At 38.3% G+C, this 19,925-nt stretch overlaps 1 protein-coding gene across 1 annotated transcript in view; it reads right to left on the bottom strand.

Annotated features, from left to right (window-relative positions):
• SLC27A6 (solute carrier family 27 member 6) overlaps positions 1-19,925 on the bottom strand; it is a 75,447-nt gene that overhangs the window by 46,184 nt on the left and 9,338 nt on the right. The window contains exon 2 of the mRNA XM_047084176.1: positions 9,690-9,893. Within this exon, the coding sequence (XP_046940132.1) occupies positions 9,690-9,893 (204 nt within the window). The remainder of the gene's footprint in view (positions 1-9,689; positions 9,894-19,925) is intronic.

The raw sequence follows: 19,925 nt of genomic DNA, 5'->3' as shown, positions 1-19,925 counted from the left end.
AATGATGACTCATCTGAAAAAGAAAGAAAACCATCCCATTGACAATAGCATCAAAAAAAATAAAATACATAGGAATAAATATACTCAAGAAAATAAAAGATCTGTACAATGAAAACTATAAAACTTTGCTAAAAGAAATTAAAGAAGACACAAATAGAAAGACATCCCATGTTCATGGATCGGAAGAATTAATATTATAAGAATTGCCAAACTACTTAAAGCCATCTACAGATTCAAAGCAATCACCATCAAAGTACCAAAGGCATTCTTCACAGAAATATAGGAAACAATCTGAAAATTTGTGTGGAACCACAAAAGACCCCAAAGAGCCAATGTAATACTGAGAAAAAAAGAACAAAGACAGAGGTATCATGCTTCTGAATTTCAAACTATACTACAAAGCCACAGTAATAAACACAGTAGGCACTGGCACAAAAATAGGTATGTCTACTAATGGAACAGAATGGAGAGCCCAGAATTAAACCCTGGCATATATGGTCAACTAATATTTGACCAGGAAGCCAAGAATACCTAGTGGGTAAAAGGTAGTCTCCTCAACAAATGATGCTGGGAATACTAGAAAAACATACGTAGAACAATGAGGGGCACCGAGGTGGCTCAGTCAGTTAAGTGTCAGCCTCTTGATTTCAGTTCAGTTCATGATCTTGCAGTTCATGAGATCGAGCCCCACATCAGGCTTAGAATGTTCTCTCTCCCCTCTCTCTGTCCATCCACATGCTTGCTCTCTCTCTCTCTCTCAAAATAAATAAACTTAAAAAGGTGTTAACAACATATAGAACAATGAAATTGGACCTCTATCTCACACCATAAAAAAAATGAACTCACCATGTATCAAAGACTTAAACATAAGACCTAATACAATAAAACTCCTAAAAGAAAATATATGGAAGAAGCTTGTTGATATTGCTCTTGGCATTAATTTTTTTAACATGATACCAAAAGCATAAACAATAAAAGAAAATTCAACAAATGGGATTACATCAAACTCAAAAGCTTCTTTACAGCAAAAAAAAAAAAAAAACCAAAAAACCAAAAAAACAAAAAACAAAACAAAACAAAACAAAACAAAAAAAACCACAGCCAAATAAAAAGACACCTATAGAATGGTAGAAAATTTCTGCAAACCATATATCAGATAAGGAGTTAATATTCAAAATATGTAAAGAAGTAAATCAACTCAGTAACAGAAAAAAAATACAATTAAAAACTGGGAAGAAAAACTAATAGACAGTTCTCCAAAATGTACATCAAAATGGCCAGATACCTGAAAAGATATGCAACATCACTAATCACCAGGGAAATGCAAATCAAAACCACAGTGAGATATCACCTCACACGTGTTAGAATGGCTACAGCCAAGAAGACAAGAGACAACAGATTCTGGCAAAGATGCAGTCAAAAGGGAATATTTATACATTGCTTGTGGAGTGTAAGTTGGACTCAACACTATGGAAAACAATATGGAGCTTCTTCAAAAAATTAAAGAACAGATTTACCACACAGTCCAATTCTACTTCTGGATATATACCCAAAGGAAATCAAAATGTGATTTCAATCAGATAATCTGCTCTTCCATGTTTATCACAGCATTATTCATAATAGTCAAGATAGGGAAACAACCCAAATGCCCATCAATGGATAAAAAAAGATGTGGTCCATATACACAGTGGGATATTACTCAGTCATTAAAAAGAAAGCTATTCTCCCATTTGAGACAACATGGATAGACTGGGAGCACATTATGCTACGTGAGATAAGTCAGAAAGAGAAAGACAAGTGCTGTATGATGTCACTTATATATGGGATCTAAAAATGTTAAGCCTGCAAAAACCAGAGAGTAAAATGTTGCCAAAGGATGGGTGTGTGTGTGGGGGGGGGGGATAAAAGTGATGGTGTTTAAAGGTACAAACTTTTAAGGAATAGTCAATAAGCTGTAGAAATCTAAGGTATAGTACAAGGAATATAACAGTAAAATTGTACTATAATTATGTGATATGCTAAATATCACTATATAGAGATATTATATAAATGTTTCAAAGTAACACATTATATACTTTAAATTTACAATGCTACACATAGAATTTATTCAATAAAAATAAGTTATAAAATAAAATACACTCCCATGTCTGATGTTCGAATTTTATAGCCAAAATCTCCTACTGCCCACTACATGCTTCTCTAGGTATTCTCTGGCCCCATGTAATGCCCTATGGCTGGTACTTTCTCCTGGACCTCCTACTACTGATCATTTTTACCTGTTTTGGCTCAACCTCTTTGAAATGATACTTGATCTTCCAACTGAGATTTGACTCATGGTGCTATTTCTATCTCCCAACATATATCTCACTGAGACAACGAGCACTACCTATTGCATACAAACTAAACTCCAGTTTGCTCTGGTAGGCCTTCTCTGATTTCATCGTATATTCAGTGCTTTGTATAGTAACCAAAATTATTTACACGTTGCACAGTCAACTGGGGTACCATCTTACTAACAGTAGGACATCATTCTTTCCTCTGATTCAACACATTCACTGATAAAAAGCCAACATTCTCATGGGGTTTCTGGTCACAGCAGCACATAGAGCTATGAACCAGAGGCTTCAATGACTCCTAGACATTTTACCCAGGTGAACCTCAAGTCCACGCTGTTGCCTCACCTGCTTTGACATTTTCTGACAAGCTTTGTGCTCCATGTCTACTAAAATGGAAGATAATTGATCTCATATGCAAAGCTGGCATTGTCTTGGATTTTATCCTAACTAAAATTTACTAATTTTTTTTTTAAAAGAAATCTCTCTGGCTCTTCCTGATAGCTTGGCATCTCACACCATAGAAGTTTGTTGTCCTCCTCATGCATGGGGAATCTCTCCAAATTTTCTTGTTAAACCCATTGGGTGAGACTAGCTCCATCTTTGGCTTTTGATAATTCAATGCCTTTCTCTTCTTCATCCAGAGGATCAAGCATTTATGTGTTTTCTGCTTCCAAGAAGTTCCCACCCATGGTCCTTCAGTCACTATATTCCCTACTTCCCACACTGTTCCTGATTTCATGGCAACCCAGGTTTAAAAGTAGCTTTTTACTTGGGGTTGTGACCAAAAATAAGGATGCTTTATCTAGATGTTTCCTGTGAGCTTAGGTACCTCCTTCAAAGCACACTAGTAAACTAATTAGCCATGTTTCCCTTCCTAATCTGGTTAGCTTTAAGTGATAATGACCTTGTTAATGTATTATAAGCCATCCAAAGTATTCAGTTAGATTTTTTGATAAGAGACCAATTATGAACTTGTCCAGGAAATGAAAGTGATCAAAACTTGATGGAGGTTAAAGTTGGAAAGAAGGAAAAAAGATATAGGAGAATAAAGTTTGTTACAACAGCATTTTAAAGTCCTGCCTTTAAAGAGTTAGAAAGCACATTAACATATTAAAGCCCTTGTGGAGCCAATGGTGCAGAAACGTTGATATTTTTGTTATGGTGTTTCTCAAACTTATGTGGTCATAAAGTCCCTTTTTGATTTTTATTTCATTTTTTTTAAGTTGTGAAGGGATATGCTGTACAACAGACGTGGAGAAAAGATACCTAATATGGTCTCCAAAGTCCTCTGCTCTCCTAACCTTCTATGAATCCCTAGCATTGGAACTCCTCACAGGTCCAGGAGGAGGTCCAGGCATAAAGGTGGGAGGGAAGCTGTGTCCAGTGAGTTGAGGATTAGGAGGATAAAGAAGGGAGAGATGATCCAATTCAGAGGTAGGAATAAATAATTTAAGGAATTCTGGGATAGTTTTAGAAAAATGAAAAAATCCATTAGGTCAAGGAAAAGGAGAGACAAAGGACAGAGAGATTGAGATGGTGCTAGCCACTGGCTTCCAGGCATAGTGTGGCAGGCAGTGAGCTCGTTTTCTTCTTCCCCCCCCTTCTTAGGAACAGTCAAACCAATGGCTCCTCTGTCCAGGCTTAAACAGCTTTCCTAGAGATTCCTGAAGCTACCTAACCAAGCCCAGTGAACAATAAGAGAACTAGATGTTGGGGGCGCCTGGGTGGCGCAGTCGGTTAAGCGTCCGACTTCAGCCAGGTCACGATCTCGCGGTCCGTGAGTTCGAGCCCCGCGTCGGCTCCGGGCTGATGGCTCAGAGCCTGGAGCCTGTTTCCGATTCTGTGTCTCCCTCTCTCTCTGCCCCTCCCCCGTTCATGCTCTGTCTCTCTCTGTCCCAAAAATAAATAAACGTTGAAAAAAAAATTAAAAAAAAAAAGAGAACTAGATGTTGGCAGATAGAACACATACACTCAAGGCAAAAAGAATGGAATTACAGATGAAAACAACCAAATTTTGGAAAAGCAGAAGGACAGCTGTGTACACAGCAGACCCAAAAAGCTGACACAGGAGACAAACCTTGAGGAAAGCTGATCTGCCCCCACAGAATCCCAGAAAGGCTCAGAAATTTGATTAGCAGGCACCCTATTGAAATGGAAGATAAATATGGAACTATAAACAAGGAGCTTTATAGAAGTTCTATTTAAGAAACCATGATGTCAATGTTATAGAAAAGGGAATCTATATAATTCTCAACCTTTGTTCATTAAAATATCACATTATCACTTATGTCAAAGAAACATGAATGCCATCAAAACTGAACTCAATCTTTTTCTCACTTGGAGACAGACTGTGTCTGCTCAGATCCAGGAATATATTATTTTGGTGACCTTGGGCAAACAGAACTTGGCAGTGGTAAGAATGGATAGGAAATGTTTAATACCAGCTGACAGGCTTCCTTATAACCCGCCAAAAGGGCTTGTGAGAAGATTCTCTCTCCATCACTTTTTCAAAGCCCACTTTTTTTTTTAATATGAAATTTATTGTCAAATTGGTTTCCATACAACACCCAGTGCTCATCCCAAAAGGTGCCCTCCTCAATACCCATCACCCACCCTCCCCTCCCTCCCACCCCCCATCAACCCTCAGTTTGTTCTCAGTTTTTAACAGTCTCTTATGCTTTGACTCTCTCCCACTCTAACCTCTTTTTTTTTTTTTTTCCTTCCCCTCCCCCATGGGTTTCTGTTAAGTTTCTCAGGATCCACATAAGAGTGAAACCATATGGTATCTGTCTTTCTCTGTATGGCTTATTTCACTTAGCATAACACTCTCCAGTTCCATCCACGTTGCTACAAAAGGCCATATTTCATTTTTTCTCACTGTCACGTAGTATTCCATTGTGTATATAAGCCACAATTTCTTTATCCATTCATCAGTTGATGGACATTTAGGCTCTTTCCATAATTTGGCTATTGTTGAGAGTGCTGCTATAAACACTGGGGTACAAGTGCCCCTAGGCATCAGCACTCCTGTATCCCTTGGGTAAATTCCTAGCAGTGCTATTGCTGGGTCATAGGGTAGGTCTATTTTTAATTTTCTGAGGAACCTCCACACTGCTTTCCAGAGCGGCTGCACCAATTTGCATTCCCACCAACAGTGCAAGAGGGTTCCCATTTCTCCACATCCTCTCCAGCATCTATAGTCTCCTGATTTGTTCATTTTGGCCACTCTGACTGGCGTGAGGTGATATCTGAGTGTGGTTTTGATTTGTATTTCCCTGATAAGGAGTGACGTTGAACATCTTTTCATGTGCCTGTTGTCAAAGCCCACTTTCTATATCACTTCCTAACTTGCATCAACACCTTCTTCATTATCAACATCCTAAGACTTTATTGTGTGAGAATCAAGTGACTTTTATGACATCAAATGGCATACTAATATAAATGATCATATTTATTACCGTTACAGTCACTTAATTCAGCACAAGATTTTGAGTTGCAAAAGCAACATTTTGTGTTAGAGAGAGATGCCTTTTATAAAAAATATTAATTAAATCTTCAAGGAGGCTCCATATGGTTTTGTCAGACTCTTCGATAGCATTATATTATTAAATCGTGATATCTGTGACCAGTTCTGTACATTGCTCTGCTCTGTTCTTTATAAGAGGACCCCACATTGCTTAGACTTTAAGTGAAAAGGGGATGACATTTGTAGAACACTCCCTGTGTAAGATCATTCACAAACCAATTTTAGAAGAATGTCAATAAATGCTTCTTGATATTTGTTTTACAATTCAAAAAATAATACAAAATTATAGCCCCAGACTGCTTCCACTATTCTGGTAGAAATTATGAGATTTACCCTCCGGAAAAGAGAAGCCCCCGGAAACCACGGGAAGAAGAAATACTGAGCAAATAAGGGGAATAAAAAAAGAAAGTCTGCCTTTGCCTTCAGCTCCCTTTCACATTTGACTCGTTTCACCCTTTGAGAATCCTGTCTGAGGAATCTGAATCATCCGCAAGTAACAAACTGAAAGACACTGACAGTCATGAATTCCCTGACAAAATGTCCTTTACGATGAAACCAAACAGTCCATAAATTCCACTCAGGCACACAGAGCCTCTAGTCAGGATTTGTTTTGGGGGGTTTTATGTGTGTTTCTTTGTATGCATTTTCAATATGAAGTGAATATTTAAGGAAATCCTCTAGGATAAAGGACAGAGACCAAAACAAACCAAAAGATAAAAGGATGTTGGCAAAAATAGAGACTAGGTAGAGAGGAGAAATTTTCAAAAAAATTATTGCTAATATTCTGAGAGATACGGGATAATAAATAATAACACAAAAATAACATGGTGGAAAAAAGAGGCATTTTCAGAGAATAGAGGTTTGGAAGATAAATCTCTCAAAAAGTAGATGAAAAGTAAGAGAAGGAAAATGGGATAAAAAAGATTAGAAAATTAATTACTCAGTCCAGGAGGACCAATCTTTAAGAAGTTACAGTTTCAGGGGCGCCTGGGTGGCGCAGTCGGTTAAGCGTCCGACTTCAGCCAGGTCACGATCTCGCGGTCCGTGAGTTCGAGCCCCGCGTCGGGCTCTGGGCTGATGGCTCAGAGCCTGGAGCCTGTTTCCGATTCTGTGTCTCCCTCTCTCTCTGCCCCTCCCTTCCCCCGTTCATGCTCTGTCTCTCTCTGTCCCAAAAATAAATAAACGTTGAAAAAAAAAAAAAAAAAAGAAGTTACAGTTTCAAAGACAAAAGAATAAACAAACAAATATAATAGAAGGAGTACATGGGCAGAAAGAATAGCAATAAAAAAGGAAACAGAAGGGGACAGAGAACTTTTTTCTCTTTAATTTCCAAGTACCTAGACTTGTAAGACATGAGTTTCCAGACAGAAAAGGCCTATAAATTTCCCAGCAAAATGGATAAGTAAGACCAGGCCCAGTATAAGTCATCACCTCATTCGGGACCACTGAAGATTCACAGGAGATAATAAAAATCCCCCCCAAAGAGAAAAACAACACCAGCTTGGATGTAAAGGCAAAGAAATCAGAAAAGAAATGATGTCTCACTATGTGTCCTGGAAGTCAGAACATGGAGCCATGTCCTCAAACCCTGGCATAGAAATTTTCTTCTAACCTAGAATACTACATGGCTAAGTAGAAGGGTAGAAAATAAGACATTGCTGGATGTGAGGACTTAACCATTCATCTCCTAAATACTCCTTAGCAGATAGCTACTGGAAGCGGGGCAGTGAACTGAGGAAACTAATTTAGGATCTAGGAATTGGGGAATCAGAAAAAAAGAACTGAAGGGAATTCCCAGGACAATGGTGACAAATAAACCCAGGATGGTCAGAGAGCAAGGGATTGAGACTGAAATCATAGGGAGGCTCCAGGCAAAAGGTGGCCAAGAACACATGCTTGACAACATACAGACTACGTTTTCAATATCAAAGGTGAGCTCTCTTTTTGACAAAGGGGTGAATATGAGTGATAGGTGTATAGATAACTAAGTAAGCAAGCAAACAGAAACAATAATGTTTAAGTCCAGGTTGGGGGGAAATCTTACACAAAAGGAGATAATAGTGTTTACTAAGTTATGATACTGATACCAATCCAGTCAAAATTAATGATGACACATTTGCAGGATGTTGGGGAAAGAAAGTGTCTGCACCAGAGAGAAAGAAATAAATGGTGAGAAAGAGTGGCTGGTGATGGAAGGCAAATCCTCATTTCCATCATGGGAAATCAGTAGATACTTTTCAGTAAGAATCTACTAAACATCCAGTAAGATACCTGTTTTGTTTAGAGAAATGGAGGTGATTCCTAAAAAGAAAGATCTAAAAATACTGAATGCATTTGGTTTGGGGAAGGAGAAATTGAGGCGGCAGGGGTTGGGGGGGGGGGTGGGCATGCAGGGTACTTTTCTCTAAAATTTCTTAAGCTATTAGAATTTTTCATCTCTGTGCTATAACTTTAACACAAATAAGTATCAAATAAAATAAAAATTAGTAGTACTTTTGCTTTCAGCCTGTTGTACAAATGCATTAAACAATCTGGTTTCAATCTTGAAAAACAAAAATTGTTACTAGTGGCTTTGGCAGGTTCTCTTTGGGCTGGGGGAGTGGTGAAGATTGTTTGGAAGACCAGTCACTTTCTGTTTTTAGCAAGAAAACAGCCATACAGATAGATTGGTTAAGTACCTTCTGTTGGAAGTTTTTAAAACATATCATTTCTGAAATTTTATTGTCTCTTGTAAAGTCCAAAGTCAGACTAAATGTATGCAGACAATTTGATACGCATTAGCATTTTCCAGTTCATTTATCAAAGCTGTTCTAAATGAAGTTAAAAGCACAGCCTACTTTCCAGTGTAAGAGATCGTTAGCCTCCAAAGAGTAAATTTAAAAAAGAGAGAGAGAGACAGGCACACACATACACAGAAGAGGAAAGAAAAAGAAAAATGTAAGAAAACTATTTATGCAATAATAGTTTGCTTATATTACTGCCTGTGCCCAGGAAATGAGGAACAGAGTATTTTTAATGTACTTAATTCAAACACCCAATCATCTTCACACTAACTGCAAAAGTGTATTTAGCCTACCATAAAGACCATTCAACTTTTCCTAAGAATCAACTGAGTTTAATATTTTGTTGAATTCTTAGGCAGTTTATTCTTTTTATTTTGGTGTGTTGTTATTTTTACCAAAAAAAAAAAAAAAAAAAAGGTGTGAATGTTTAGTTACTTGATCCTATTTTCTATCTTCTCCAAAACATGCAGAGCTTCCAAGACTTCCTATTTGTCACGTGTTCCGATGACCCTAAGGAAAAACTGGGAGAGCCTGCTATAGGTGCTTAAATTACAGCTATAGCTGGATTGTGTTTAGGATTTAACATGGTACACGAAAATAGAGAAGACCTTTAAAATAGACTAACGGATTTTTGAATCCAGTAAGATAATTAGAAACTACTTCAGCTAATTTCTTCATTTTATGCATCAGGAATCTTAAGGAACAGAGAAGCTACCAGGTATCTTGCCAAAGAGGCTGGCCAAATTTCACACTCCGAGCAACTGGGTTGGGTCAAACTGTTAAGACATTCCAGAGTCCTTCGTCGAATCAAGTTTGAAGAAAATCTTTCTAAATGAGACAGTGGCCAAGTGAACAGGGTAATCTGCCACGTTGTGGTTAGAGCAATTAACTTTTTCATCCAGGTTTGAGGGTTCTAAGATCTAAGAGCCTCAGGACTTCTTGGATGCATGCTTTTTCAGATGTTTGCTGAGTACCCATGGTGACTACGGTTGCTTTGCAAATATGTTGCTTTCTTTTTAATTCTCAAGATGAAAGGGATCATACCTGTTGTTCCAGAGGTAAAGATATAAACGTGAGCAGACCTAAGGCTTGAGGCAACATGGTGGCTGCGTGCCACAGGTTTGTCAGATGCCGTCCTCATTTTTTCTTTGAGTGAAATCACGCCTCGTGGAACAGAATCACTCATTGCCCAAACACTGATACCTTCTGGGATTCTCGGCAGGATTTCTTCTATAGTTCCAAGCAAATCTAAAAACCAAAGGTTTAGGAATAGATAAATAAACCATAAATCTCAAATGATTAACCTGTGTTTTCTTTTCTCTGTTGAAACAGGGATAGAATGTAAATAGAACACGGACTTCCTTTTCATTAGGATAACTATATGATTCTGATTCAACCGGACCAAGTGAAAGGGAAATCTGGTTATCATCTGACTTAATAAATTCAAATAGGCTGATTCAAATTGAACTTCACAGACACCATTATTCAGATTATGGTTTTTTCCAATATTTAAGTGGAACTCTTTTTATATCCTGCTTTAAATCTACACTCAGGATGCTAAACATTTTCCATGAAATACATCTTAGTGGCTCATTATACCCAAAAAAACCATCTGTCACTGTTTAATTCTACTATTCTGCAATACATTCAGGAGACTCCCCTGACTCTTCTGGTATCATAAGATCATTATGGTTTAGAGACACTTTTGGAGTCAAAAGTTAAGGAAATTAGAGATGTCCTTTTCTCTGGATCAGGATAATGGAAAGTCAGCTTGGGGTCGCCTGGGTGGCTTAGTCAGTTCAGCATCCGACTTCGGCTCAGGTCGTGACCTCATGGTTCACGAGTTCAAGCGCTGCATCATGGTCACTGCTGTCAGCCTGTCAGTGCCGAGCCTACTCTGGATCCTTTGTCCCCCTTTCTCTCTGCCCCTCTCTTGTTTGCACTCTCCCTCTCAAAAAAATAAATAAAACTTTTTTTTTCCTAAAGTGAAAGTCTTTGAAAGCAAAAGGAGGAAATGAATGTCTTCCAGAAAAGGTAGTAAGATCCTCAGTTCCCAGCAAGGTGCAACAATGGCAAGTAGGAGCAGGTTGATGACAGCAGCACCCTCCATCAGCAGCAATGGAATCCAAGGCTCAGCTAGAACCAAGGTCAGGCGAAAAGGGAGGCAGGGGAGTAGAAAGAAAATCCTGAAACACTGGCGTCTTCAAGCCTGAAGATCTTGAGAGTCTCATAAGACAAAGAATCTGGGTTGCAATAAAGGTTTCAGAAAGGAGAAAGGGACACCTCTCTCAAGAAGCATCTACTGTACAGATCACAACAAAGCACCTGGAGAGGAGAGCCTATGTTACATTAACTTGGGAGACTGAACTAAATCTTCTTAATTTGGTCATTAATGTAGAAGAAAATGTAATCTGCTCATGGGGAGAGGTGGGTAGAGAAAAAGCAAGACAGAAGGTGGGCATGAGTCCCTGAGGAGGAAATACTTATTAAGGTACCCAGCACACTGTAGGATATAAAACAAGGGTGGAGGAGGCATCTTGTTCCTGGAGAGTCTTTGCATAAGCCAGTGAGGAGGCCTTCTTTTTTTTCCAGGGAAGAGACACAGTTATTTATGTATTTTAAACTCTTTTAAAATTTGACACTTCCCTACTTTAATATGGATCTCTAACAGTGAAGTTTGACTTTTACATTCCACAAAGGTGCTCCGATTTTAGTTTGGTTTTCCTATAAAGTGTCCTAATTGTCGAAGATATAAGTGATTTCTGAGGGCTACATTATTTATCTTAAAATCTACATTATTGTATTGGAGATATAAAACACTAATACCCCACTAGCCTGTAGAGTTAATACAAGAAATGCCAAAGATTACCAACAACCACAAGAAGCTAGGAAGAGTCAAGGGAAGATTTTTTGCTTAGATCCGTTAGAGGGAACATGGCCCTGCAGACACTTTTATTTTGGACTTCTAGCGCCAGAGATGTGAGGGAATAAATTCCTATTGTTTTAAGCAACCTTGTTTGTGATCTATTACTTCAGCAGCCCCAGGAAATTAATACACCAAGGTCACAAGCTGGTGAACAGAACTGTTATTCTTTTTTTTTAATTAATTAATTAATTAATTTTTAAATTTACATCCAAGTTAGTTAGCATATGGTGCAATGATGATTTCAGGAGTACATTCCTTAATGCCCCTTACCCATTTAGCCCAACCCCCTCCACAACGCCTCCAGCAACCTTCTGTTTGTTCTCCATATTTAAGTCTCTTATGTTTTGTCCTCCTCCCTGTTTTTATATTATTTTTACTTCCCTTCCTTTATGTTCATCTGTTTCGTACCTTAAATTCCTCATATGAGTGAAGTCATATGATATTTTCTTTCTCTGAGTGACTAATTTCCCTTGTGCGTGTGTGTGTATGTGTGTGTGTGTGTGTGTGTGTGTGTGTGTGTGTGTGTGTATACCACAAATTCTTTATCCATTCATCCGTCCATGGACATTTGGACTCTTTTTATACTTTAGCTATTGTCGATAGCGCCACTATAAACTTTGCAGTGCATGTGCCCCTTTGAAACAGCATGCCCGTATCCCTTGGATAAATACCTAGTAGTGCAATTGCTGGGTCATAAGGTAGTTCTATTTTTAATTTTTTGAGGAACCTCCATGCTGTTTTCCAGAGAGGCTGCACCAGTTTGCATTCCCACCAACAGTGCAAAAGAGATCCTCTTTCTCATCATCCTCGTCAATATCTGTGTTTGCCTGAGTTGTTAATGTGAGCCATTCTGACAGGTGTGAGGTGGTATCTCATTGTGGTTTTGATTTGTATTTCCCTGATGATGAGTGATGTGGAGCATTTTTTCAAATGTCTGTTAGCCATCTGGATGTCTTCTTTGGAGAAGTGTCTATTCATGTCTTTTTGCTCATTTCTTCACTGAATTATTTGCTTTTTGGGTGTTGAGTTTGCTAAGTTCTTTATAGATTTTGGATACTAACCCTTTACCTAATACATCATTTGCAAATCTCTTCTCCCATTCAGTTGGTGGCCTTTTAGTTTTTCTGATTGTTTCCTTTGCTGTGCAGCATCGTTTTATCTTGATGAGGTCCCAACAGTTCATTTTTGCTTTTGTTTCCCTTGCCTCTGGAGATGTCTTGAGTAAGAAGTTGCTGCAGCCAGGCTCAAAGAGGTTTTTGCCTGCTTTCTCCTCTGTGATTTTGATGGCTTTCTGTCCTTCATTTAGGGCTTTCTGTCTTACATTTAGGTCCATCCATTTTGATTTACTTTTGTGTATGGTGTAAGAAAGGTTCATTTTTCTGCATATGTCCAGTTTTCCCAGCACCATTTGCTGAAGACACTGTCTTTATTCCATTGAATATTCTTTCCTGCTTTGTCAGAGATTAGTTGGCCATATGTTTGTGGGTCCATTTCTGGGTTTCTTATTCTGTTCCATTGATCGGAGCGCCTGTTTTTGTGCCAGTACCATACTGTCTTGGTGATTACAGCTTTGTAACATATCTTCAAGTCCGGAATTGTGATGTCCCCAGCATCGGTTTTCTTTTTCAAGATTGCTTTGGCTATTCAGAGTCTTTTTCAGTTTCATACCAATTTTAGGGTTGTTTGTTCTAGCTCTGTGAAGAATGCTGGTATTATTTTGATGGGGATTGCACTGAATATGTAGATTGCTTTGGGTAGTATCGACATTTTAACAAAGTTTGTTCTTCCAATCCAGGAGCATGGAATGTTTTTCCATTTCTTTGGGTCTTCAATTTCTTTCATAAGCTTTCTATAGGTTTCAGTGTATAGATTTTTGAACTCTTTGGTTGTGTTTATTCCTAGGTATTTTATGTTTTTTGGTGCAATTGTAAATGGGATCGATTCCTTGATTTCTCTTTCTTTTGATTCATTATTGGTGTATAAGAGTGCAACCGATTTCTGTGCATTCACTTTATACCCTGTGACTTTGCTGAATTCATGGATCAGTTCTAGCAGTTTTTGGTGGAATCTTTTGGGTGTTTCATATAGAGTATCATGTCATCTGTGATGAGTGAAAGTTTGACCTCCTCCTGGCTGATTTGGATGCCTTTTATTCCTTTGTGTTGTCTGATTGCTGAGGCTAACACTTCCAATACCATGTTGAGTAACAGTGGTGAGAGGGGACATCCCTGTAGTGTTCCTGACCTTAGGGAGAAAGCTCTCAGCTTTTTCCCAGTGAGGATGATATTATTGGTTGGTCTTTCATATACAGCTTTTATGATCTTGAGGTATGATCCTTCCATCCAGATTTTCTTGAGGGTTTTTATCAAGAAAGGATACTATATTTTGTCAAATGCTTTCTCTGCATCTACTGAGAGGATCATGTGGTTCTTATGCTTTCTTCTCTTGATGTGATGTATCACACTGATTGTTTTGTGGATATTGAACCAGTGCCCTGCATCCCAGATATAAATCCCACTTGGTCGGGGTGAATAATTGTTTTAATGTATTGTTGGATCCAGTTGGCTAGTATCTTGTTGAGGATTTTTGCATCCATGTTCATCAGGGAAATTGGTCTGTAATTCTCCTTTTTAGTGGGGTCTGGTTTTGGAATCAAGGTAATGCTGGCTTCATAGAATGAGTTTGGAAGTTTTCCTTACATTTCTATTTGGAACAGCTTCAATAGAATAGGTGTTAACTCTTCTTTATATGTTTTGTAGAATTCCCCTGGAAAGCCATCCAGCCCTGGACTCTTGTTTTTGGGGAGATTTTTGACTACTAATTAGATTTCTTTGCTGATTATGGGTCTGTTCAAATTTTCTATTTCTTCCTGTTCCAATTTTGGTGGTTTATATGTTTCCAGGAATTTTCCCATTTCTTCCAGATTGCCCTATTGTTTGTATTTCTGCCATGTTGGTTGTGACCTCTCCTCTTTCATTCTTGTTTTTATTGATTTGGGTCCTTTCCTTTTTCTTTTGGATCAAACTGGCTAGGGGTTTAACAATTTTATTAATTCTTTCAAAGAATCAACTCCTGCTTTCATTGATCTGTTCTACTGGTTTTTTGGTTTCGATAACATTGATTTCTGCTCTACTCTTTAGTATTTTCTGTCTTCTGCTGGTTTGGGATTTTATTTGCTCGTCTTTTTCCAGCTCTTTAAGGTGTAATGTTAGGTTGTGTATCTGAGACCTTTCTTCTTTCTTTAGGAAGGCCTGGATTGCTGTATACTTCCCTCTTGTGACTGCCTTTGCTGCATCCCAGAGGTTTGGGCTGTGGTGTTATCATTTTCATTGGCTTCCATGTACTTTTTCATTTCCTCTTTAACTTCTTGGTTAGCCCATTCATTCTTTAGTTGCATGTTCTTTAGTCCCCAAGTATTTGTTACCTTTCCAAATTTTTTTCTTGTGGTTGATTTCGAGTTTCATAACATTGTGGTCTGAAAATATGCACAGTATGATCTCAATCCTTTTGTATTTGTTGAGGGCTGATATGTGTCCCAGTATTTGATCTATTTTGGAGAACATACCATGCACACTGGAGAAGACTGTATATTCTGCTGCTTTAGGATGGCATGTTCTGAATATATCTGTTAAGTCCATCTGGTCCAGTGTGTCATTCAAAGCCATTGTTTCCTTGTTGATTTTCTGTTTAGATGATCTGTCCTTTGTTGCTAGTGGGGTGTTGAATTCCTGTACTATTATGGTATTATTATCAATGAGTTTCTTTATGATTGTGATTAACTGATTTATATATTTGGGTGCTATCATGTTTGGAGCATAAATGTTCACAATTGTTAGATCTTCTTGGTGGATAGACCCCTTAATTATGATAGAATGCCCTTCTTCATCTCTTGTTACAGTCTTTATTTTAAAATCTAGATTGTCTAAGTTTGGCTACTCTGGCTTTCTTTTGGCGACAATTAGCATGATAGATGGTTCTCCACCCCCTTACTTTCAATATGAAGGTGTCTTTAGGTCTAAAATGGGTCTCTTGTAAAAAGCATAAAGATGGATCTTGTTTTCTTATCTGTTACCCTATGTCTTTTGATTGGAGCGTTTAGTCCATTGACCATTAGAGTGGGTACTGAAGATATGAATTTATTGCCATTATGTTGCCTTTAGAATTGGAGTTACTGGTGGTGTTCTCTGGTCCTTTCTAGCCTTTGTTGCTTTTGGTCTTGTTTTGTTCTTCTTTCTTTTTTCTTTTCTCCGCTCAGAGAGTCCCCCTTAAAATTTCTTGGAGGGCTGGTTTTGTAGTCATGAACTCCTTTAATTTTTGTTTGGGAAGCTTTTTATCTCTCCTTATATTTTGAATGGCAGCCTTGCTGTATAAAGAATTCTTGGCTGCATATTTTTCTGATTCAGTTCATTGAATATATCCTGCCAGTCCTTTCTGGCCTGCAAAGTTTCTGTGGATTGGTCCGCTTCAAAGTCTTATGGACTTTTTTTTCCCTTGCTGCTTTCAAGATTCTTTCCTTGTCTGAGTGTTTTGTGAATTTGACTATAATATGCCTGTTGATGGTCAGTTTTTGTTGAATCTAATGGGTGTTCTCTGTGCTTCCTGGATTTTGATGTCTGTGTCTTCCCTCAGGTTAGGAAAGTTTTCTGCTATGATTTGCTCACATAAATGTTCTACCCCTTTTTCTCTCTCTTCATCTTCTGGGACCCCTATGATTCTGATGTTATTCCCTTTTAATGAGTGACTCAGTTCTTCAATTCTCGTATCATGCTCTTTTGCCTTAGTCTCCGTCTTTTTTTCTGCTTCATTATTCTCAATAAGTTTGTCCTCTATATCACTGATTTGATGCTCTGCTTTCTCCATCCTTGCCACTTGTGGCATCCATTAGAGATTGCTGCTCAGTTACAGAATTTTTTATTTCATCCTGACTAGCTTTTACTTCTTTTATCTCCGCAGAAAGGGATTCTAATCTATTTTCAACCCCAGCGAGTATTCTTATTATCATGATTCTAAATTCTGGTTCAGACATCTTGCTTGTATCTGTGTTAAGTCCCTGGCTTTCATTTCTTCCTGTTCTTTCTTTTTGGGTTTAATTCCTTCATTTCATCATTTTGAAGGAAGAAAATAAATTAATAAAGTAAAAAAAAATTAAAAAATTAAAAACAACATGGGAGTGCAAGCTGGTGCAGTCACTGTGGAAAACAGTATGGAGCTTACTCAAAAAACTAAAAATAGAACTACCCTATGACCCAGAAATTGCACTACTAGGTATTTATCCAAGGGATACAGGTGTGCTGTTTCGAAGGGACACATGCACTCCAATGTTTATAGCAGCATTATCAACAATAGCCAAAGTATGGAAAGAGCCCAAATGTCCATCGATGGATGAATGGATAAAGAAGTTATAGTATATATATATATATATATATATACACACACACACACACACACACACACACACACACACACACATATACATACAATGGAGTATTTCTTGGCAATCAAAAAGAATGAAATCTTGCCATTTACAACTATGTGGATGGAGGAACTGGAGGGTATTATGCTAAGTGAAATTTGTCAGTCAGAGAAAGACAAATATCATATGACTTCACTCATATGAGGACTTTAAGAGACAAAAGAGATGAACGTAAGGGAAGGGAAGTAAAAATAATATAAAAACAGGGAGGAGGACAAAACATAAGAAACTCATAAATATGGAGAACAAACAGAGGGTTACAGGATGGAGTGTAGGAGGGGGAGTGGGCTAAATGGGTAAGGGGCATTAAGGAATCTACTCCTGAAATCAGTGTTGCACTATATGCTAACTAATTTGGATGTAAATTTAAAAAGATAAATAAATTAAAAATTAAAAAAAATTGAAAAAATAAATAAATGCCTATAAAAAAATTTAAAACAACATAAAAAAATCAAATAAGGGTTGCTAGATCCTAGGTGTGTTTTGGTCTGGTTGTTGAAAGAAGGTTGACAGATTAGAGAAAAAAGGAAAAGATAAGAAAAGAAAAAAAAGGAACATGTTTTTAAATTAGAAAAAATAAATACAATAAAGTAGAATAAAATGAAATGATGAAAGTCTAAAGAGAATTTTTAAAAATTTACAAAAAAGTAAAAAATACAGTAGAAAAAATTAAAGAAAATCTTTTTAATAAAAATGGAAAATAAAAATAAAAATTTTCCCTTTCTGCATTCAAGAATAAGAAAAGAAAAAAAATTGGATAGATGGATCAGGGAACAGAATGAAATACGATTGAAATTACATCTGGTCTCCCCTAGAAGTCAAACTACGAAGCACCTTATAGTCTGTAAACTAAGCAGGCAGAGAGACTTGTGGTGTTCCTCAAGAGCATGGTTAGCCCATTTGGGAGGGGCTTAGTGTCATGGTTCCATTCTCCACTAGATGGCATTGCTTAGCTTATCGGGGTGGATTGTTGTGGTGCTTGTAGGCATGTATGCACATGCGCAGGTGAAAATGGCATACCCAGCTACCCAGTCTCTAGTTTTAGAACTCTGTGCTCTCTCCTACTGGCAATCTACACCCCTCCTTGTCTCTGGCTTCTGTCCACTCCCCACTTCTCCACTTTCTGTGACCAAGCCATCAGGCTGACAGGTGGTACTTCCTTTCTGAGTTTTATCTCAGATGGGGCTGTGTTTCCCACACCCCTCACTTCTGAGGGACTGTGGCTTTGACCCACTCAGACCCTCTGGGGAGGGTCTCACTGAGCAATGGCTGGGTGCTGGCCCGCCCCCAGGAACATCAGCAGGACCATGCTGCTGCCAATGACCAGAGACTGCTGCTCGGTGCCAGGCTGCCCCAAAAAAGTTTGTGCGATCGTGTAGCAGCAGCATGTCAAGGATTATGGTTAAATCACAACACACATCTGGCACCAGTCTTCACCCTTAATGTCCTTGTTTCAACACCAGTGAATGTTGTGTTCTCTGGGTTCTCCTTTGCCTGTGGAGAGGCCACACAGCCTCTACCAAATATCCTCGCAGCAAAGGAACCGCCACTCCCCATGTGACCTGAGGGCCTCTTGGACCTTGCTGTCTGCTCCTGGGGATTTGCCTTTTCCACCAGAGCACTGCCAGGCATTGATCTGCGGAGTTTTCAGACTCTGCACATCCCTGTTTATAGAGTCTTAATGGAGTTTAAACCCTCTCCTTTCTCCTTTTTCCCTTTTTTGTTCAGTCCCTTGTGGCTGTTGGCACTCTTCCACTTTCTCTCCAGCTACTTTGGGAGGGGGGGTGCTCTTCCCATATTCTCCCTGCCATCTTCGTCCTCTCTCTGCAAACAAAAACAGCTCCCTGCCCTCTGTGGTTTCTCTCTCCCCCAGTTCACCTCTCTGCACTGTGTACCTACTGAGTTCTGTGGTTCAGGTGGTGCAGATTATTGTGTTAATCCTCAAATCAGTTTTCTAGGTGTGCAGGATGGTTTAGTGTTGATCTGGCTGTATTTCATGGATGAGACACAAAAAAAACCTTCCATGCTGTTCCACCATCTTGGCCCCTCCTCCAGAATTGTTATTCTAACCTGTGTTTGATGATCTCTAAAGTGTATACACTACCTCATAAAAAAATCACTTATAAAAAAAAATAATATTAGGGGCACTGTGTGGCTCAGTAGGTTGAACGTCCAACACTTGACTACAGCTCAGATCATGATCTCACAGTTTATGAGATTGGGCCCCACTTTGGGCTTTGCACTGAGCGTGGAACCTGCTTGGGATTCACACTCTCTTGCTCTCTCTGCCCCTCTCACCCCCAAATAAGTAAACATTAAAAAAACATATTAAATATTAAATATACCCTGGTCAGAATGTTCAAGTACATATAGATTTGAACATTTCCAATCAAACAATTATATTTTTTTCTAAATTTTTAACAAAATTTTAAAAATAATTACAAGATATATTTGAAGCTGAACTCAGTGTGCTGCATTAAACACCTTTTTTGAAATGTAAATCAGAATCTGATTACCTCAAAAAGCCATCTGTCAGCCACTACTTAATTCTACTATAATTCAATACATTTGGGAAAAAACTCATGATTTAGTTCCTCAAAATCTATCATTCAGATTGATCATAAAGAAACAGCAAGAGACATATGTCAAATGGGACCAGGTTGTTCACAAGTAAAACCTGCAATAATACTAGGGAAACACAGAAAATCATAAGGAGTTCATATGTAGGACGTAGGGAGGAAAACTGGGACTTGAGCTTTTCTTAATTAATTTCTATTCCTATAGCAAATCCAAAGAAAATAAACTGTAAGAGTCCAGAGTTCACTGAGCATATACAGCATGCTGCAGGTTGCTTTGGTAAGAAGAAGTGAAAAATCACAAG

Source organism: Lynx rufus, unplaced genomic scaffold (genome assembly GCF_022079265.1).
Source record: "Lynx rufus isolate CCGP_SWC_20201006 ecotype Redwood Valley unplaced genomic scaffold, mLynRuf1.p SCAF_1, whole genome shotgun sequence".
NCBI lineage: Eukaryota > Metazoa > Chordata > Mammalia > Carnivora > Felidae > Lynx > Lynx rufus.
This window is presented reverse-complemented; position numbering and strand designations above follow the sequence as displayed.